We start from the raw sequence: 17,032 nt of genomic DNA on the forward strand, positions 1-17,032 counted from the left end.
GATGGTGGTGGTGATGGTGGTGGTGATGGTGATAGTTATAGTAATAATGATGGTAGTGGCTGTGTTGGTGGTTGGTGATGGTCATGGTGGTGGTGATGATGATGATGATGATGGTGGTTATAATGGTGGTGGTGGTGATGGTCATGGTGATGGTGGTGGTGATGATGGTGGTTGTAATGGTGGTGATGGTTATAGTGGTAATGAAGGTGGTGGTGGAAGGGGAAGGTTGGGTAAGTAAAACAGTGTGTGATAAATAACGATGATGATGGTATAATGAATCAGCGCTGGTAGAGAGAGACTCACCCACAAGACTCAGCAGATAAGTACACGGTATAGTCGTCCTCCCGACCTTGTTCCTGGCGTAGCAGAAGACCTGTGCCGGGGAGGTGGGCGTGAGGGTCACACTTGACTTCCTTGGGTCATGAGGGTGAACCTGATGCTCCAAGATCATCCCCTTTGTCGCCCCGTCCCCCAGGTGTTCCCCCCAGACGTCTTGAACGTCCCCCGCGGGGCCAGAAGACGGGGAAACACCGGGTGGATGTCCTGGGGTGAGATCAATTAGCCCCGGGTGATGAGGAGGTGGAGCGTCCCCGGTGATAATCCCGCCCCGGAGGTCCTTGTGGGCGTCCTGGTGGTGTGTGGGCGGGTCAGCAAGCGTCCAGGTGAAGGTTAGGTGGGCAGGGAGGGCGTCCATCTTGCAGGTGAGGGTGACGGAGGTGTTGACGGCCACCACCACCTGCTGCTCACCTGAATCCTGGCATTGTGGGGGATCTGTGTAGGGAGAGGTGAGGTGTGTTAAGTCTTCGATCTCTCTTATTATTTCTCACTATTTACGTTCCCTTTTTCTCCTATTGTCTTCTCTCAATCTACCTTTCTCTTTGACTCCCTTCTTTCTCTCTTTCTTGTTTTCTGTCTCTTTTTCGTTCTCTCTCTTCCTCTAATAGATCAAAATCCCAGCTAGGTAATAAAACAAACAACTATAATATCAGAAAATAAAACCCCGATTTATAACTCAATTAACTTTAAATCGGCTTTTTGTATGTTTTTGGTTGTTCTTCACCTGGATTTTACGATAATTAAAAATTGTGTCTATTTCCGGGTCGTGCCGCTATGAAACCTGGCGAAATAAACTGGGTTGTGTAGTGTTGATGCGAAAATATTGCGTTTTTGTTTTGCTTTTGTTTTACTTTTATTTGGCGTCGTCTTGTGCTTGAGTAATTATGTTGATTTTTTTGTGAGTACAGATGGTTATTGTTTTTCTCTTTATTTCTTAATTATCACTCCCTTTCTCCTATTCTCCCTTCTACCCTCTCTCCACCATAATTCCTTCCCTCCCATTCGTCCTACAGCCCTCCCTCCACCATTTCTTGCCTCACACCACCTCTCCACCATAACTCCCTCCCTCTCTCCCTCACACTACCCACAAACCTGACCTGAGGGAACAAATATCTGGTAAATAGCATCCCGTTAAATCATTCCTTTCATCGACGAGGTTGAACGAGAGGATGCAATTTACCTCAAGCATCTCAGTGTAATTCCGGCACCATTTAGGGCTCCCATCTGGGTGCTGTTAAGCAAGTGAGCCAGTTAGATAATGTCTGGGGAGAGATTTCGAATATTTGAGGTTTTTTAGAGTAGCTCCATAGTGTGTGTGTGTGTGTGTGTGTGTGTGTGTGTGTGTGTGTGTGAGGAAAATTACAAGTAAAGTATTCTGAGGATGTGAAAACAAGCGAGTGAACTCAAACACTTCAAACAGAATCAAGTTCTTAAAAGAGTTAGTGTGTGTATGTGTGTGTGTGTTGAGGGAGGAGGCGCCACCATCACGTTGCCACACGCTGAGGGAAAAAACTGGTACACGGATTATGATTCTAGTAACTGAGCGCCAAGGCAGCATTTAGGTTGACGGAATTTTGTTTGATGGAATAGTCACTGCCAAGTGGGAAAGAGATAGCCAGTCGCTGTTGATAGCTCGTGCTGGCGATGTTTTTACGTTACGAACAATACAACAATGGTCGGATTCTTCTATTCCTCAAAAGCTCGCTCTCCCTTACTTTAAAACTAGTGCCAGCTGGAGCAATGGACAGCGCCAGGAGGTACAATCTGTCTCGCAATAACACACTTACGAGGTGAGATCTAAACCAGACGTGAGTTCGTCAGCTCTCTGGCGCAAATCTCGTTTTTTATTTTAAAAGTAAATCATCCAGGTACACACACACACACACACACACGTACGGGTACTAATAACCATATTCCATTAACTCGCTGGAGAAGATAAGAATTGGCAACAACTTCTAAGGTCACGAGTTCATCTTAAGGTCACAGTGGTCCCTGGCTGTTATGTCACTGGAAGAATCTTAAACATGAAAGAGAGAGACAGAAAGAGAGAGAGAGGGGGGGGGGGATGTTACGTACGGGCGACCTGGAGGAGTAGGGCGTTTGAGTGTCCATCACCTTCAGAGTTGGAGGCCAGGCAGGTGTAGAGGCCAGCGTCCCCCCGCCTCACCTGAGAGACCTGTAGCTGCCAGTCATCCCTCCGCCACCGCCGACCCCCTTCACTCACCACCCGACCCTGGAGCAAAGGGATAGTCTCAAAACTTAAATGATAAAAAGGGCGTTTCCTTATGTCTTAGGGGGTAGAAAGGGTTTTTTATAGGTTCCAACGGCAGGATTAAGGAATTTCTCAGGTCTAGGGGCAGGAATAAGGGTTTTCTCAGGTCTAGGGGTAGGAATAAGGGATTTTCTCAGACATTAAGGGCAGGAAAAACGCATTAAATACTGACCTTAAAGAGCCAGTGGTTGATACTTCCTGCGGGTCGCAATACTCACATTATGGAGCCAGGTGACGTTGTAGGCCGGGGGGTGGGCAGTGACGGTACAAAGGAAGGTAAGGTCACTGCCTTCCGTCACCAGGTAACCCGTCTCACTCTCCGTCACCTGGCTGCCCCAAGCTGTGATTCTCGCCTCAGGCACATCTGTAGCGGCAACACCTTCATGTGACGAGTGGTTGAGGTGAACAAGTCTTTACTACTACTACTTACTTTTTTTTATAATGGCCTCCATCCTCCCCTTATAGCCATACCTTCTCCACCATTTTATTACCTTATTATTAAATATCATAATACATAAGTAGCTATCCTAGCTGTGTTGAGTTAGTTGAGCCGAAGATCTATGCAGCATTCAGTGACTGTTGCCTCATAGTCAATATCTGCAACTGTTGTCGGCTTTGGGGCCGATGCTCTCGTTCCCCTGAGGCAGAGCAAAGCCGACCTAAGGAGAGAGAAGGACAGTCGACATCCCATCCAGGCTGTAACATAACTTCTGGGCTGCTGCCTCTGTTCGGAGATCACCTCCGCGAGTCTGACGTAGAATCATCTTGCACTTGGTCCCATCCCACCAGCGGTTGTGAACACTAGAGGAGTGAAGCTCCTTATCTTGTCGTTCTCGTTCCTCCTGTGTGCAGCATCAAGAGCTAAGTTACGGTGACATGCGGCCATGGGATAAAAAATCCTGATGTCGAAGAAGGTTTGCTGTCCCCGCGTCCAGAATCCTAGAGCACTGACGTCAACACGGGCTTCGTTGGATGTGTTTGAAGTCCTATGGTGGAAATTCTCACCGTCCAATGGAAGGAGGGTCGGTTCTACCCTGACATCACGGCAGATTTCCTTCAACATATTTGCTGTGAGATCCCTTACTTCGTCATGCCTCATGCATATGAAGCCCCTTTTCTTGCACACCATGGCGTGATCAACGTCATAGGAAGAGCCACACACGCATTGGGAGGGCAAATCATCTACTGGCCTACCGTACCTTAGAGTATTGGCATCTGTAAATTCTTATTTATTGAGACTGAAACCATTTGCCCTTATCGGTAACGTAGTTAACCAGTTCGAGGCGCCCACCTCCTGTGCTATAGCTACTTTTTTTTTCAAATTCTCTGGTACTTGCAGCAACAGTTGCTGCAGCTTATCACTTTGGCTGTGCTGTCGTTCTGTCGTAATGGACCTTCGAATCTTGTTTACTTCACTGGTAACCACCTCCCCTGTTGCGTTCTGAGCTATTATGTGGTCCATTCGTAAAGTATAGTTTATATAACAACTCTTAAATGAAACATCTCATTTATATAACCCTGCTCTAACCTACCATAACAAACGTACAGAATTCTCTACTATAAGAGCATCCCTAATGGCTGTAACACAATACGTAACATAACACCTCCACAACATAGCACCCTTTGTAACATAATATAACGTGTCTTAAAACTTGTAACGTAACACTTAACATATTAACATACTTACGACTTTCAATTTATACTTACGGGTTGTATAAAATATTTCAACCGTTTATAAATGCAAATGGATATATGATGAACCTATATTTTTTCCATATGCTGTTTGTTTTAGTAAGTTAAAACAGACAGGCATAGAGAGAGAGAGAGAGAGAGAGAGAGAGAGAGAGAGAGAGAGAGAGAGAGAGAGAGAGAGAACAGAACGATAGACAGACAGATAGATAAATAGATAGATAGATAGATAGATAGATAGATAGATAGATAGATAGAAAAACAGATAGATCGACAGATAGATTGATTGATTGATTGATTGATAGATAGATAGATAGATAGATAGATAGAATATGAGCGTGTTCAGAATATGGAATATGAAAGACTGATAAAGGACGTGTATGATCGAGAGGAGCAACAGAAAGGAAGAGGTGGGAGAGGAAGGAAGAAGAAGGATGGAGGGTGAAGGATGGGTGGGAGAGGAAGGAAGGAGATGGAAGGGTGAAGGATGAGTGGGAGAGGAAAGAAGGAGATGGAAGGATGGAGGGTGAAGGATGAGGAAGCATGAGATGGAAGCAATAGATGAAGGAGAGAAGGATAATATTGGAGGGTGAAGGATGGGTGAGAGAAGAGGGGAGGAGTAGGAGAAAGAAGGATAGTTAAGGAAGTAAGAGAAGAGAGAAGCGATGTGCGTGAAGGAGAGGACACCATAGCGTCCAGTGATCTTTATTGAAACGTCACAACATTTAGACTGAAAGGAAGAAAATGAGGAAAAAAGTGATTAGAGACAGTAGTATATATTTGTCTCTTTTTCCTGCCACACTGATCCAAGCACATTTAGAGTGTCGAGTTCAACCCCAGATGGTAAGGCCCTCTTTATCAGTGTGTAAGAGAGAGAGTATATATATATATATAAGGTATATATATATAGAGATATATATATATATAGAGGCAAGGCAGAGTGAGTAGAGAGAGAGAGAGAGAGAGAGAGAGAGAGAGAGAGAGAGAGAGAGAGTAGAGAGATTTAACCATTCAGCACATACAAAAACATACAGTAATAATTGGTTTCAAGAGCTATTTTGAAGATAATGAAAATATTGATACAATAATAAAATACTCGTATTTATTGTCAACGCTGTAGAAACATGACACCTGTTTCCATGCTGCGACACACCTGCTGGCCAGCGACACACCTGCTTCATTATGACATCTGTTTGGCTGAAGATGGATACCCGTTTGGCTGCGCACACACCCGTCGGCTGGCGACACTCCGTCGGCCATGACACCTGTTTGGCTATGACACACCTGTCGGCCATGACACCTGTCGGCCATGACACACCTGTCGGTTATGACACACCTGTCGCATGCGATAATAATTTCGTCGGCTATGACATACCCGTTTATTATGACTCCGTCGAAGGCGACATACCCGTCGGCTGCGACACACCCGTCGGCCAAGACACCTGTCGCACAAGGATACCTGTTTGCCAGACATACCTGTCGGCCAAGACATCTGTCGGTTATGACACACCTGTCTGCTGATGACATACCTGTCGGCCAAGATACACCTGTCGGCTGGCGACACACCTTACCCACAAGACACCTGTCGGAGGACATTAAATGCAAAAATAAACATCTCATCTATTTTTTCCAGACCAACACAAATTATGTATACAAAATACCTTAATTTACTATTTGAAATTATAAAGGCTCAATAATTATTAGATGATCATTAATGCATATCACCAAAAAAATGTAAAATTTTCTTATTGAAAATTTTTTCTGGTATTTTCAGACACAAAAAGAGAGTTATGATGGCTGTGATTGCTCTGATTAACTGGGATTAACTAGCGAAAATTTGAACCTTTTTGGGGTGAACTTTTGCAAAAAATGTTAATAATAATAGTTGGAGTAGTGTAGTCTATTGATAAGTTGTGGTTCCTTGCCTGAAAGAATTTTATATTATCTTGAAATTTTTGTTTACGCTAAAAGAAAAAAAACACTTCGAGTGGATACAAACCTTGCCAGTTAACCGTTATCATGACAGGGCAAAAAATATTGAAATAAAGACGCCGTTTCTGTTATATTACCGTAGTTACCGCTGGAGACTGTTTCATGTCATCGTTTTCTTTAACCCACCAAATAAAACCCACGTGTTATCAGTGCATGAATCTTTACCATGGCAATACTTGGTCCATTTCAGCTGATTTGTACCAAAAGTTTATCACATCAACCTTATCACACGGTGGGTAGAGATAGACAGAAAGACATATTAACAGAGAGGACGAAAATAATACCCTGTCCCTCAGTTGTGGGTTACGGAAGTGATACTACTACTGATAATAATAATAATGACATCTCAACAGTACAGGTTAAAACTACAAACAATATTTTATGTCTATGCTCATTATGTTTAACGTAATCCATAAGCTCAGGTTACTGACTCGTTCTCACACACTCTCTGTATATCTCTCAAAACTGCACACACACACACACACACACACACACACACACACACACACACACACACACACACACACACACACTATTTTATATGCATGTATAATTATAGATATATTGTACAGTATATTGAGAGAAAACGATACATATCTAATAGGATTGTAAAATATTTTGCCCATAAAATTAAAAATTCAATACTTTTATTTTTCTTTCTTATTTAAATGCAATAGTCCATGACAATAACAATATTTCTTGGAAATCTATGTTTATATTGGACAGCTCTGAAAATGTAATCCGTTTTCTTATGAACTGTTTCTCTCTCTCAGGTGTGACTTAAGGAAATTGAACACCAATATTGATAGTCACATTAATAATAATCAGACAGTCATTATTATCTTCTCTACTAATTCTTTATCACATTTTGCTCCACATGTCTTTCTATTTCATTATCTGCCTAGGTCAAGTATTTATCAATTATACCCTATTTCTCATCTTTCATGGCCATACTTTGTTATTAATTCCACAGTATTTCCTTTTTTCTGGTGATCAGGGAAGGACTTCGTAAAAGATAAAGAGGATAGGGTGAACGAGGTACTTACGAAACATTGTTATAGTAGTGGAGACGTCGGTGATATTGGCAGCGACGTGGGTGTGGGCGTGGGTAGTGAGGCGGCAGGTGAGGTGGGCGTTGTGGTGATGGTGCTGCAGGCCGTCTATCTCCAGCAGGTTGGTGACCACGCCTGCGTCTGCTACCTCCCACGAGTCGTCCATCTCTACTCCATCCAGTAACCACACCAGTGACACAACCTTGGCTCCTCCTGATGGTGACAGACATGGTGTGTGTGTGTGTGTGTGACGTCCTTAGCATCCTGACGTCACCATCCATGGAAGCTGATTGGTTGTTGATTGTCAAGTAATTCAGGCCTTTACACTTTAGTAACCAATCAACGTCCAAGAATGGTGACGTTAGATTGATTAGAACGACAGAATAATAGGGTTAGTTTAGGTTAGGTTAGGTTAGGTTAGGCTAGGTTAGGTTAGGTTAAGTTAGGTTAGGTTAGGTTAGGTTAGGCTAGGTTAGGTTAGGTTAAGTTAGGTTAGGTTAGGTTAAGTTAGGTTAGTTTGGGTTAGTTTAAGTTAGGTTAGATATAAAGCAATCCACTTAAAACATCCTGATAAAAACAGTGCGTTGTAAGTAAACAGACGGACGAACAGACAGACAGGCCTAGGTGGATTTATGCCATAATCAATATATACATCTGACAGCGGTGTATATTTACTGAACAATTTACACAGTAATTCATTTGTTTATTATGATCAACATTATTTCAACATCCATCCCCGGTATAAGAACTGACCCTAAGCTTATCTACTTTTTGTCTATCTATCTATCTATCTATCTGTCCGTCTGTCTGTCTGTCTGTCTATCTATCTACCTATCTATTTATCTATATATCTATCTACCTATCTATCTGTCTGTTTGTCAATCTATGTATGTATGTATGTATGTATGTATCTGTCTATCTGTTTGTCTGTCTACCTATCTATCTATCTATCGATCTATTTATCCATATATATCTAACTACCTATCTATCGATCTGTCTGTCTGTCAATCTATCTATATATGCATCTATCTATTTATCTATCTATCGCCTGTCTGTTTATCTATCTATCGTCTCTCTATTTATCCCCTTACACCTAACTACGTCACCCTCACACTGTAGCGTCCATCTCCCTCATACACTTAAGTGGACCAATAGCGAGCGAGCCAGCGGCCCTAAATACGTTAACTACCTCTCTATCCATCCATCTATCTGCATAATGATGGCGTCAGTCACCAATCTGCATAATTACCTATTCTCTCATTTATCTAATTACACACCTTAATGGTCTGGGTTATTCTCACCAGCCTTTATCACCGTGTTTCACCAATACTTTAGTCACACCGATGATTTAGTCACTAGTTTTATATTGGTCTGGTGAATGGTTAGGTTAGGTTAGGTTAGGTTAGGTGCAATACTGAAGCACTTTGATATATTAATACAACAACAACAACAGCAGCAGCAAGAGCGACAACAACAACAATAGCCAGTGGGGTGATGAAGGATGCACGATGGACAAGGCTCAGCTGTTGCAACTTGCAATATATTGTTGCAATCGTGTTCCTTCATGACTAACTGAGCCAGCAGTCACCCAAGACTTGATTTCCCTCCACCTTCACCTCCTCTTCCTCCTCCTCTTCTTTTTCCTCCTCCTCCACCACCACCATCATCCACCATAACTAATATCAGTATTATAATAGTTGTCCCTCGGGTAACGAGGATGGCCGGCCCAAGGGCCACCTAGGCGTGAATTTGTTTAAGGTGTAGAAGCTGTCTCCAACACAACAACCACACCATAAGTTAACGAGCTGCAGGACCCAGTGTCAAGGAATAGTCCGAGAAGACCTGACAACTCGCCAACTGTACTGGCTAACCATTGCCCCGGAACACGATCCGCAAATCGATTAACATCCAGGTACCCAATTACTGCTGGGTAGACAGAGGCAAATGGCGTAAAGAGACTTGCCCATAGTTTCACCCTGCCCGGGATCGAACCCGGGTCTGTTCGCTTGGGAGGGGAGCATGCTGACCATTACACCACAGCATATCACCATTGCTCCATCAACACAACCATCATCCTCACCACCACCTATATCAATCACCTCCACTACCATATCCATCACCACTAAAATATCCACCACTACCATCATCACCATTATCAGCACTACCACCATTCACTACCACCATCACCACCATCTTCCTCCTTCCCTTCATTCCTTCTCTCCTTATCTCCTCCCTCCCTCTTTCCTTTCACCTCCCTCCCTCCTCACCTCCCTCAGTACTCACCATAATGGGCCCTACACGCCAGCCTGAGCTTGTGCCCGTGAGAGAAGGGTCCCAACGTTGTTCCCTCCACTGGCCGGCCCGTCCCGTCCACCAGCTCCAGCCCGGCCACCGATTCTGTCAACCAGAAGAACAGAAATTGGTTGTGTGTGTGTGTGTGTGTGTGTGTGTGTGTGTGTGTGTGGAAACATCTCTCATAATGTGCACGTAGCAAGCTTATATACATCATGTTAAAATATGAGAATCAGAGAGAGAGAGAGCCACGAAACGTTTTGTCAACACAACATTCGTGAATCTCAAAATGGGCTTCAGGCGACGACACATCTGACGTAAAGTGCTGCAGAATTTAGAGGAAAATGTTGAGATAGCCAAGAGAGAGAGAGAGAGAGAGAGAGAGAGAGACCCACAATAAGGCAGCTGTAGTATTTGTAAGTCCCGTTTTCTTTGGTCAAGAAGCCAATAACACAGAACGCTCTCATATTTAGGGGCAAACTTTGGTAATGTGGAGGAGTCCTCTCGGCTCTTCCCACAAGTGGAAACGACGTGCCTTTTTTTTTTTTTTAAGTCTGCGTTTCATTTTTTCTTTCACAAACTGAGCTGTGAGAGGTCGATGGTCTTGACAGGTGACAGCCAGAGGTGTAATGTGCCTCAATCTCTTTGTGGTATAATATAGAATTACAGGAAGAGCTACACGTACAAGAACAGGTACACGTTATAGATATACGTACAGGTTACAGATACACATATATAGGTACCACAATATATGAAGGTGCAGATACAGTAATTACAAAGATACAAGTACAGATACAAATACTTGTTTAGGAAAAGACAATAAGTTAAGTTACAGGTATAATTACAGGTGGCGGTACAAGGTGACACACACACACACACACACACACACACACACACACACACACACACACACACACACACACACACACACACACACACACACACACACACACACACAGACACACACAAACACACATACACACACACATCATCGAGTTACGTCGTCTTTAAACACACTAAGTGAAGGTTCCTGTAATACTCCCTTTGTATTTTATTGTGGGGAATAAGTAATGAGTGGGAGAGAGAGGAGAAGGAAAGGAAGTGAGGAGGAGAGGAGAGGAGAGAGACGAGAGGGAGGAGGGAGAGGAAAGGGAGGAGGAGGAGGAGAGGTAGGAAGACAGGGCGAAGACAGGGAGTTGGAGTAGGAGAGATGAGTAAGAGGAGAGGAAGGGAGGATAGGAGAGGATGAGAAAAGAATGGAGGAATAGTGGGAGAGAGGAAGGAGGAAGACACAAGAGATGAGGGGAGAGGGAGGAGAAAAGGGAGGGAGAGAGAAAGAGGGAAGTCACACGGGATAAGAGAGGGAAGAAGGGATGGGGGGATGGCATAGGGAAGTAGGAGAGATAGAGAGAGTAAGGGAGAAGTAGGAAAGGAGCAAAACAAGAACGAAGGAAGAGGGGGAGGGAGGATAAGGGAAGGAGGGGAGGGAGAGGGAAGGGAGAGAGAATATTGGTATGGAGGCTCCTGATCATTGCTAAAGCAGGTTCAGTCAAGTGGGTACAGCGGGTACAGTCAAGTGGGTACAGCAGGTACAATCAAGTGGGTACAGCGGGTACAGTCAAGTGGGTACAGCAGGTACAGCTCGACTGTAATCAGGGACGTAAAATACAAAACAAAACAAAATTCCCGGGAGACTTAGTCCTAAAAGTGGCAGTGATAGATGGGAGGGAGGGAAGGGAGAGAAGGTAACAGGGGGAGAAGGGAAGGAGAGAAAAGAAGAAGAAGAAGAAGAAGAAGAAGAAGAAGAAGAAGAAGAAGAAGGGGAAGTGAGGTATATGGAGAGATAGGTGGGAGAGAAGTAGGGGACAAAGAGAGAGAGAGAGAGAGAGAGGTAATGATCAGTCGTGTTGCTCTAGTTTGAGTTGATGGTGAGGTTTGAGGGGTTGTGTTCTCTCCCCTCACCCTCTCCCCTCACCTCCTCACCCTCCTTCTCTCCCTCGTTATCACCTAAGGGCAAAAGGTAACCTTGTTTATGGACAGAGAGAGAGAGAGAGAGAGAGAGAGAGAGAGAGAGAGAGAGAGATGTGTATAGAAAGTTGTCGGACAAGCCCTAGGGAAAAGCATCCACCTCAGAAGAGAAAGTTCCTGAGCATACGTAGAGAATATTGATATAGTGAAAGCTGTCACGTACTTTGTCCTGATAGGCTGCCGTACGTTAGAAAGTTTCCAAAAGTTAAGGAGGGGAGAGTAAAGGAGAGTGAAAGTTGAAATATATGAGAGGACAGGTGAAAGTTGGGAAATAGCAGAGGACAGGTGAAAGTTGGGAAATAGCAGAGGACAGGTGAAAGTTGGGAAATAGCAGAGGACAGGTGAAAGTTGGGAAATAGCAGAGGACAGGTGAAAGTTGGGAAATAGAAGGGGGAAGGTGAGAAGGGGAAAGTATGGAGAGTGGTTGATTAATTTTAAGTAGACTTTCTCTACGAGTGAAAGCTGAAATTATACCCACATTGAATAAGAGACTTCCTTGGGGGTATAATTTAGAGAGAGAGAGAGAGAGAGAGACAGAGAGAGAGAGAGAGAGAGAGAGAGAGAGAGAGAGAGAGAGAGAGAGAGAGAGAGAGAGAGAGAGAGAGAGAGAGAGAGAGAGAGAGAGAGAGAGAGTGTGTGTGTGTGTGTGTGTGTGTATGAAGAAATAAAGGGCCAGTTTAAATTTAAAAAATAATAATATTTTTTTTTAATGAAAGGTTGTGAGAATCTACAAATAAGACAACTTTTTTTTTTGGTCTCAGTTATGGAGAGAGTTGATGACAGTTGAAAACACTCTACCATGTTTTTAGAGGAAAAGTTCCGAATAATTGACCATAAGACACACACACACACACACACACACACACACACACACAAAACAATTCATTCACAAAAGCCTTGTAAACTTTCCCTGCTGGTCTCCCCCCGACCTCGATCACGCCACCTGAACATTAACCCAGTGTTGCATAAAGTTATGACTCTCTAAATACTCAAACAACTACGACACAATTTTTTCTTCGTGACATTTACTGTTAGCAAACTGTTAATAAAAGATAAACATACTTATATATTAACATAAATATTAACCTAACGCTGTAAAAGGTTATAGAGATATACTACATTTTCTCTACAACATAAACCTGATGTAAGGCAAAAGGCATAAAGTTGAGAAAGTGTTAACATAATGGGTTCAAATTGCCTGAATTGTAGTGCGGTGAAACTTCTATATAACGGACTTCCCTCTCCATATAATCCGTTAGAGGAAGATGCCACATATAACGGACTCCAGATATAACGGATTTTCCTCTCCATACAGTCCGTTAGGTTAGAGGTTCCACTGTATCTGTATTAGTGTTTACGGAAACATTATGCAACAATAACAACGACGTTTATTACCGGAACTGGCTGTTAGAGTTAGTTTAACAAGGTAGTTGAAGCGTGACCTCTCTTGCTTCATTATGCATACGTGACATTACACACTGACGAGGATACAGTGGCTGTCTCAAGCATTTTCATACATGCATACATGAATACTGAAACACGTATACACACACACACACGTATGAACACACACGGGGGCATGCATGCACATACACATACCAACCCAATCACACACACACACACATCAACCTCCTCACACACACCCCAAAACACACACACACACACACACACACACACACACACACACACACACACACACACACACACACACACATACACACACACTAATTATTATCCACGCTAGACAGATCAAGACACTTGTTATGCATAGGAATAGACAGTGACCACGTACAAGTGTTAACAGACAGACACACTGACCATGAAGAGAGAATGACAGACAGGCAGACAGACAATGAAGAGAAGACAGACAAATAGACAGACAGAGAAACACACAGACAGATAGACCATGAAGAGAATAAGACAGACAGACAGACACACTGACCATGAACAGTAAGGAGGAGTCTCTGGGTCCAGGAAGGAGAGAGACGGTAATGTACCCGACAGCGATACTCAGCCGTGTCCTTCAGCCCGACCTCCTGCACCACAAGGGCCGTGCCTCCCCTCTCCAACCACACCCTGCCCCGCCTCACGCCGCCCCTTCCCGAGCCCTTCCTCCCGACACCCTTGCCGCTGACGCCACCGCTGCTGATATCTCTGCTGACGATGGCGTTGTCAGTTTCGTCGCTGAAGCTGACGGGGCCGCCTCTCTCCACGTCCTCACGAGCGTCGAAACTGTGGAACATGAAGTGAGGATGATGTTAAGGTGAGAAAGACAGGGAGAAAGTCTTTTAGAGAACTTGATATCCTCTTGTGATGTTGAGAAAGTTAAAACTGGTCTACTTGTTTTACGTTTTATTGTATTAAAAAATATACCCCCCCCCTCCCTCCCCCCCCCAAGCAAACATCATACTCATTGTACAAAATATTGAATAATTCGGTCAACAATAATTCACTAATCATCAAATGAATAAAAAAAAATATATTCTTTATTCATGACCAAATGAATTAAAATATGTATCTTTTATTAGTGATCAAATTAGTACAATATAAGGTTTTTATTCACGATCAAATGAATAAAAACATAAAAAAAACAGCATTCCTTATTTATCTTAACAAAACAGAATGGTGTAAAATATCCCGTATGACGTCATAGGAGGAAACAATGTATTTAATTGTTCACAAAAGAATAAAAATTATCTATAAGAAAAGATTGTGGATTTTACCTGCCCAGCGCACCTGCCTTGTGCTGTGTACCTCCAAGTGTGTGTGTGTGTGTGTGTGTGTGAGGGGGGGGAGGGTAGAGAGGAAGGGGAGGAAGAGCTGTGGTAATCAAACAACTAAAAACAAAACAATTAAAACAAAACAACAACCAAACGAGACCATGGGCCAGGAATTAGTCACTGTGCGAGTCCATCAGTAAAAGTATCCCTCGGGTGTAAACAACAACATCAGATGAGTCAGGTGTACCGGCTAATTGACCATGACATGCAGGAAGCTTAAACTCATACGTAGAAAGATACACGAAGCTTAGATTATACATTTAAGCTGGGGAGAGAGGTTTGAGGCCGTAACTAAGCTGAGGTAGAGGTTTGAGGCCGTAACTAAGCTGAGGTAGAGGTTTGAGGCCGTAACTAAGCTGAGGTAGAGGTTTAAGGCCGTAACTAAGCTGGGAAGATGTTTGAGGCCGTAACTAAACTGATGGAGAGGTTGGAAGTAGTATCTAAGCTGAGGGGGAGGTCAGAGTCCGTAACTAAGCTGAGGGAGAGAGGTTAGAGTCCGTAACTAAGCTGAGGGGAGGTCAGAGTCCGTAACTAAGCTGAGGGAGAGAGGTTTGAGGCCGAATTTAAGCTGAAGGAGACGTTAAAAGCTATAACTAAGCTGAGGGAGACGTTAGAAGCCATAACTAAGCTGAGGGAGTGGTTAGAGGCCGTAACTAAACTGCTGGAGAGGTTAGAGGCCGTATCTAAACTGAAGGAGAGAGGTATGAAGCCGTAACTAGGCCGATGAAAAACTTAGGGTTGAGGAACCATCTGACGAGACGAAGCAGAGACTCACCTGAAGGAACTAATCACCCGACGACACCTTGGCTCACCTAAAGAAGGAACTAATCACCCGACGACACCTTGGCTCACCTAAAGAAGGAACTAATCACCCGACGACACCTTGGCTCACCTAAAGAAGGAACTAATCACCCGACGACACCTTGGCTCACCTGAAGAAGGAACTAATCACCCGACGACACCTTGGCTCACCTGAAGAAGGAACTAATCACCCGATGAAGAAATGACTCACCTGAGGAAGGGCCTGGAGGTGTGGTTGAGGTACCAGAGAACGAGGCTGATGGAGTCGTCGGCAGGTCGTGGGTACTGGCAGGGTAGTCTGGCAGTGTCGCCCAGCGCTACCCTGAGGGCCACCAGCGGTCCTGTTGTGGTCGCGTTATAATATATTACTGACTTTCAACAACTAACTGAGGTCTTTAAACATTATGGTAATTATAGATCAGTACATACACTAGTTATCAACTATTAAAAACTTTGAAAGATAATAATAATGATGATGATGATGATGATGATGATGATGATGATGATGATGATGATGATGATAAATAAATAAATAAAACAGCTGCAATACAAGTTGTTTACCACCACACAAAGATCACACGTCACAACATCAGGTGTAAACATCAACAAACTTTTCGCGGGCTTTTTTCTTCTTTTTTTTTCTTTCTCGTGACAAGAGAGAGATGTTGTGCTGACGTCACTGGGCGCCCACTACACGGCGGGTAAAATTATTGTTGTGTTTTGTATTGAATGAATGATATGGCAGTTAGGAAGAGATACACTTTAAGGTTAGGTTAGGTTAGGTTAGGTTAGGTTAGGTTAGGTGAAGATATTTTTTTTAAGATGATGGAGGATTTGGTTGGTATAAATATACAAGTTGTAGTTGATTGACGACCCACCACCATCCACTACGACCCACCACCACCCATTACGACCCACCACTCACTACGATCCACCACCACCCACTACGACCCTCCTATCCCTGAACTAACCCACCACCACCCACCACCATCTACTATAACCCCACCAATCCCTAACCTAACCCACCACCACCCACCACCATCTACTATGACCCACCAATCCCAAACCTAACCCACCACCACCCATCACCATCTAATTACATTCCACCAATCCCTAACCTAACCCACCACCACCTGTACCACCATCTACTATGTAACCCCACCAATCCCTAACCTAACCCACCACCACCCACCACCATCTCCATTATGACCCACCAATCCCTAACCTCACCCACCACCACCCACCACCATCTACTATGACCCACCAATCCCTAACCTAACCCACCACCACCCATCACCATCTACTATGACCCACCAATCCCTAACCTAACCCACCACCACCCACCACCATCTACTATAACCCCACCAATCCCTAACCTAACCCACCACCACCCACCACCATCTACTATAACCCACCAATCCCTAACCTAGCCCACCACCACCACCACCATCTACTATAACCCACCAATCCCTAACCTAACCCACCACCACCCACCACCATCTACTATAACCCACCAACCTTAACCTAACCCACCACCACCCACCACCATCTACTATGACCCACCAATCCCTAACCTAACCCACCACCACCCATCACCATCTACTATAACCCCACCAATCCCTGAAACCTAACCCACCACCACCCATCACCATCTACTATAACCCCACCAATCCCTAACCCACCACCACCCATCACCATCTACTATAACCCCACCAATCCCTAACCTAACCCACCACCATCTACTATAACCCACCAATCCCTAACCTAACCCACCACCACCCACCTTCGAG

At 44.0% G+C, this 17,032-nt stretch overlaps 1 protein-coding gene across 1 annotated transcript in view; it reads right to left on the bottom strand.

Annotated features, from left to right (window-relative positions):
- Window positions 1-17,032, bottom strand: part of LOC121877358 — a 55,511-nt gene that overhangs the window by 11,611 nt on the left and 26,868 nt on the right. The window contains exons 2-8 of the mRNA XM_042383081.1: window positions 15,454-15,583; window positions 13,604-13,893; window positions 9,625-9,738; window positions 7,336-7,554; window positions 2,827-2,972; window positions 2,413-2,569; window positions 304-771 (exon numbers count right to left, since the gene is read on the bottom strand). Of these exons, the coding sequence (XP_042239015.1) occupies window positions 304-771; window positions 2,413-2,569; window positions 2,827-2,972; window positions 7,336-7,507 (943 nt within the window). The 5' untranslated portion in view covers window positions 7,508-7,554; window positions 9,625-9,738; window positions 13,604-13,893; window positions 15,454-15,583. The remainder of the gene's footprint in view (window positions 1-303; window positions 772-2,412; window positions 2,570-2,826; window positions 2,973-7,335; window positions 7,555-9,624; window positions 9,739-13,603; window positions 13,894-15,453; window positions 15,584-17,032) is intronic.

Source organism: Homarus americanus, unplaced genomic scaffold (genome assembly GCF_018991925.1).
Source record: "Homarus americanus isolate GMGI-L3 unplaced genomic scaffold, GMGI_Hamer_2.0 scaffold367, whole genome shotgun sequence".
Lineage (NCBI taxonomy): Eukaryota > Metazoa > Arthropoda > Malacostraca > Decapoda > Nephropidae > Homarus > Homarus americanus.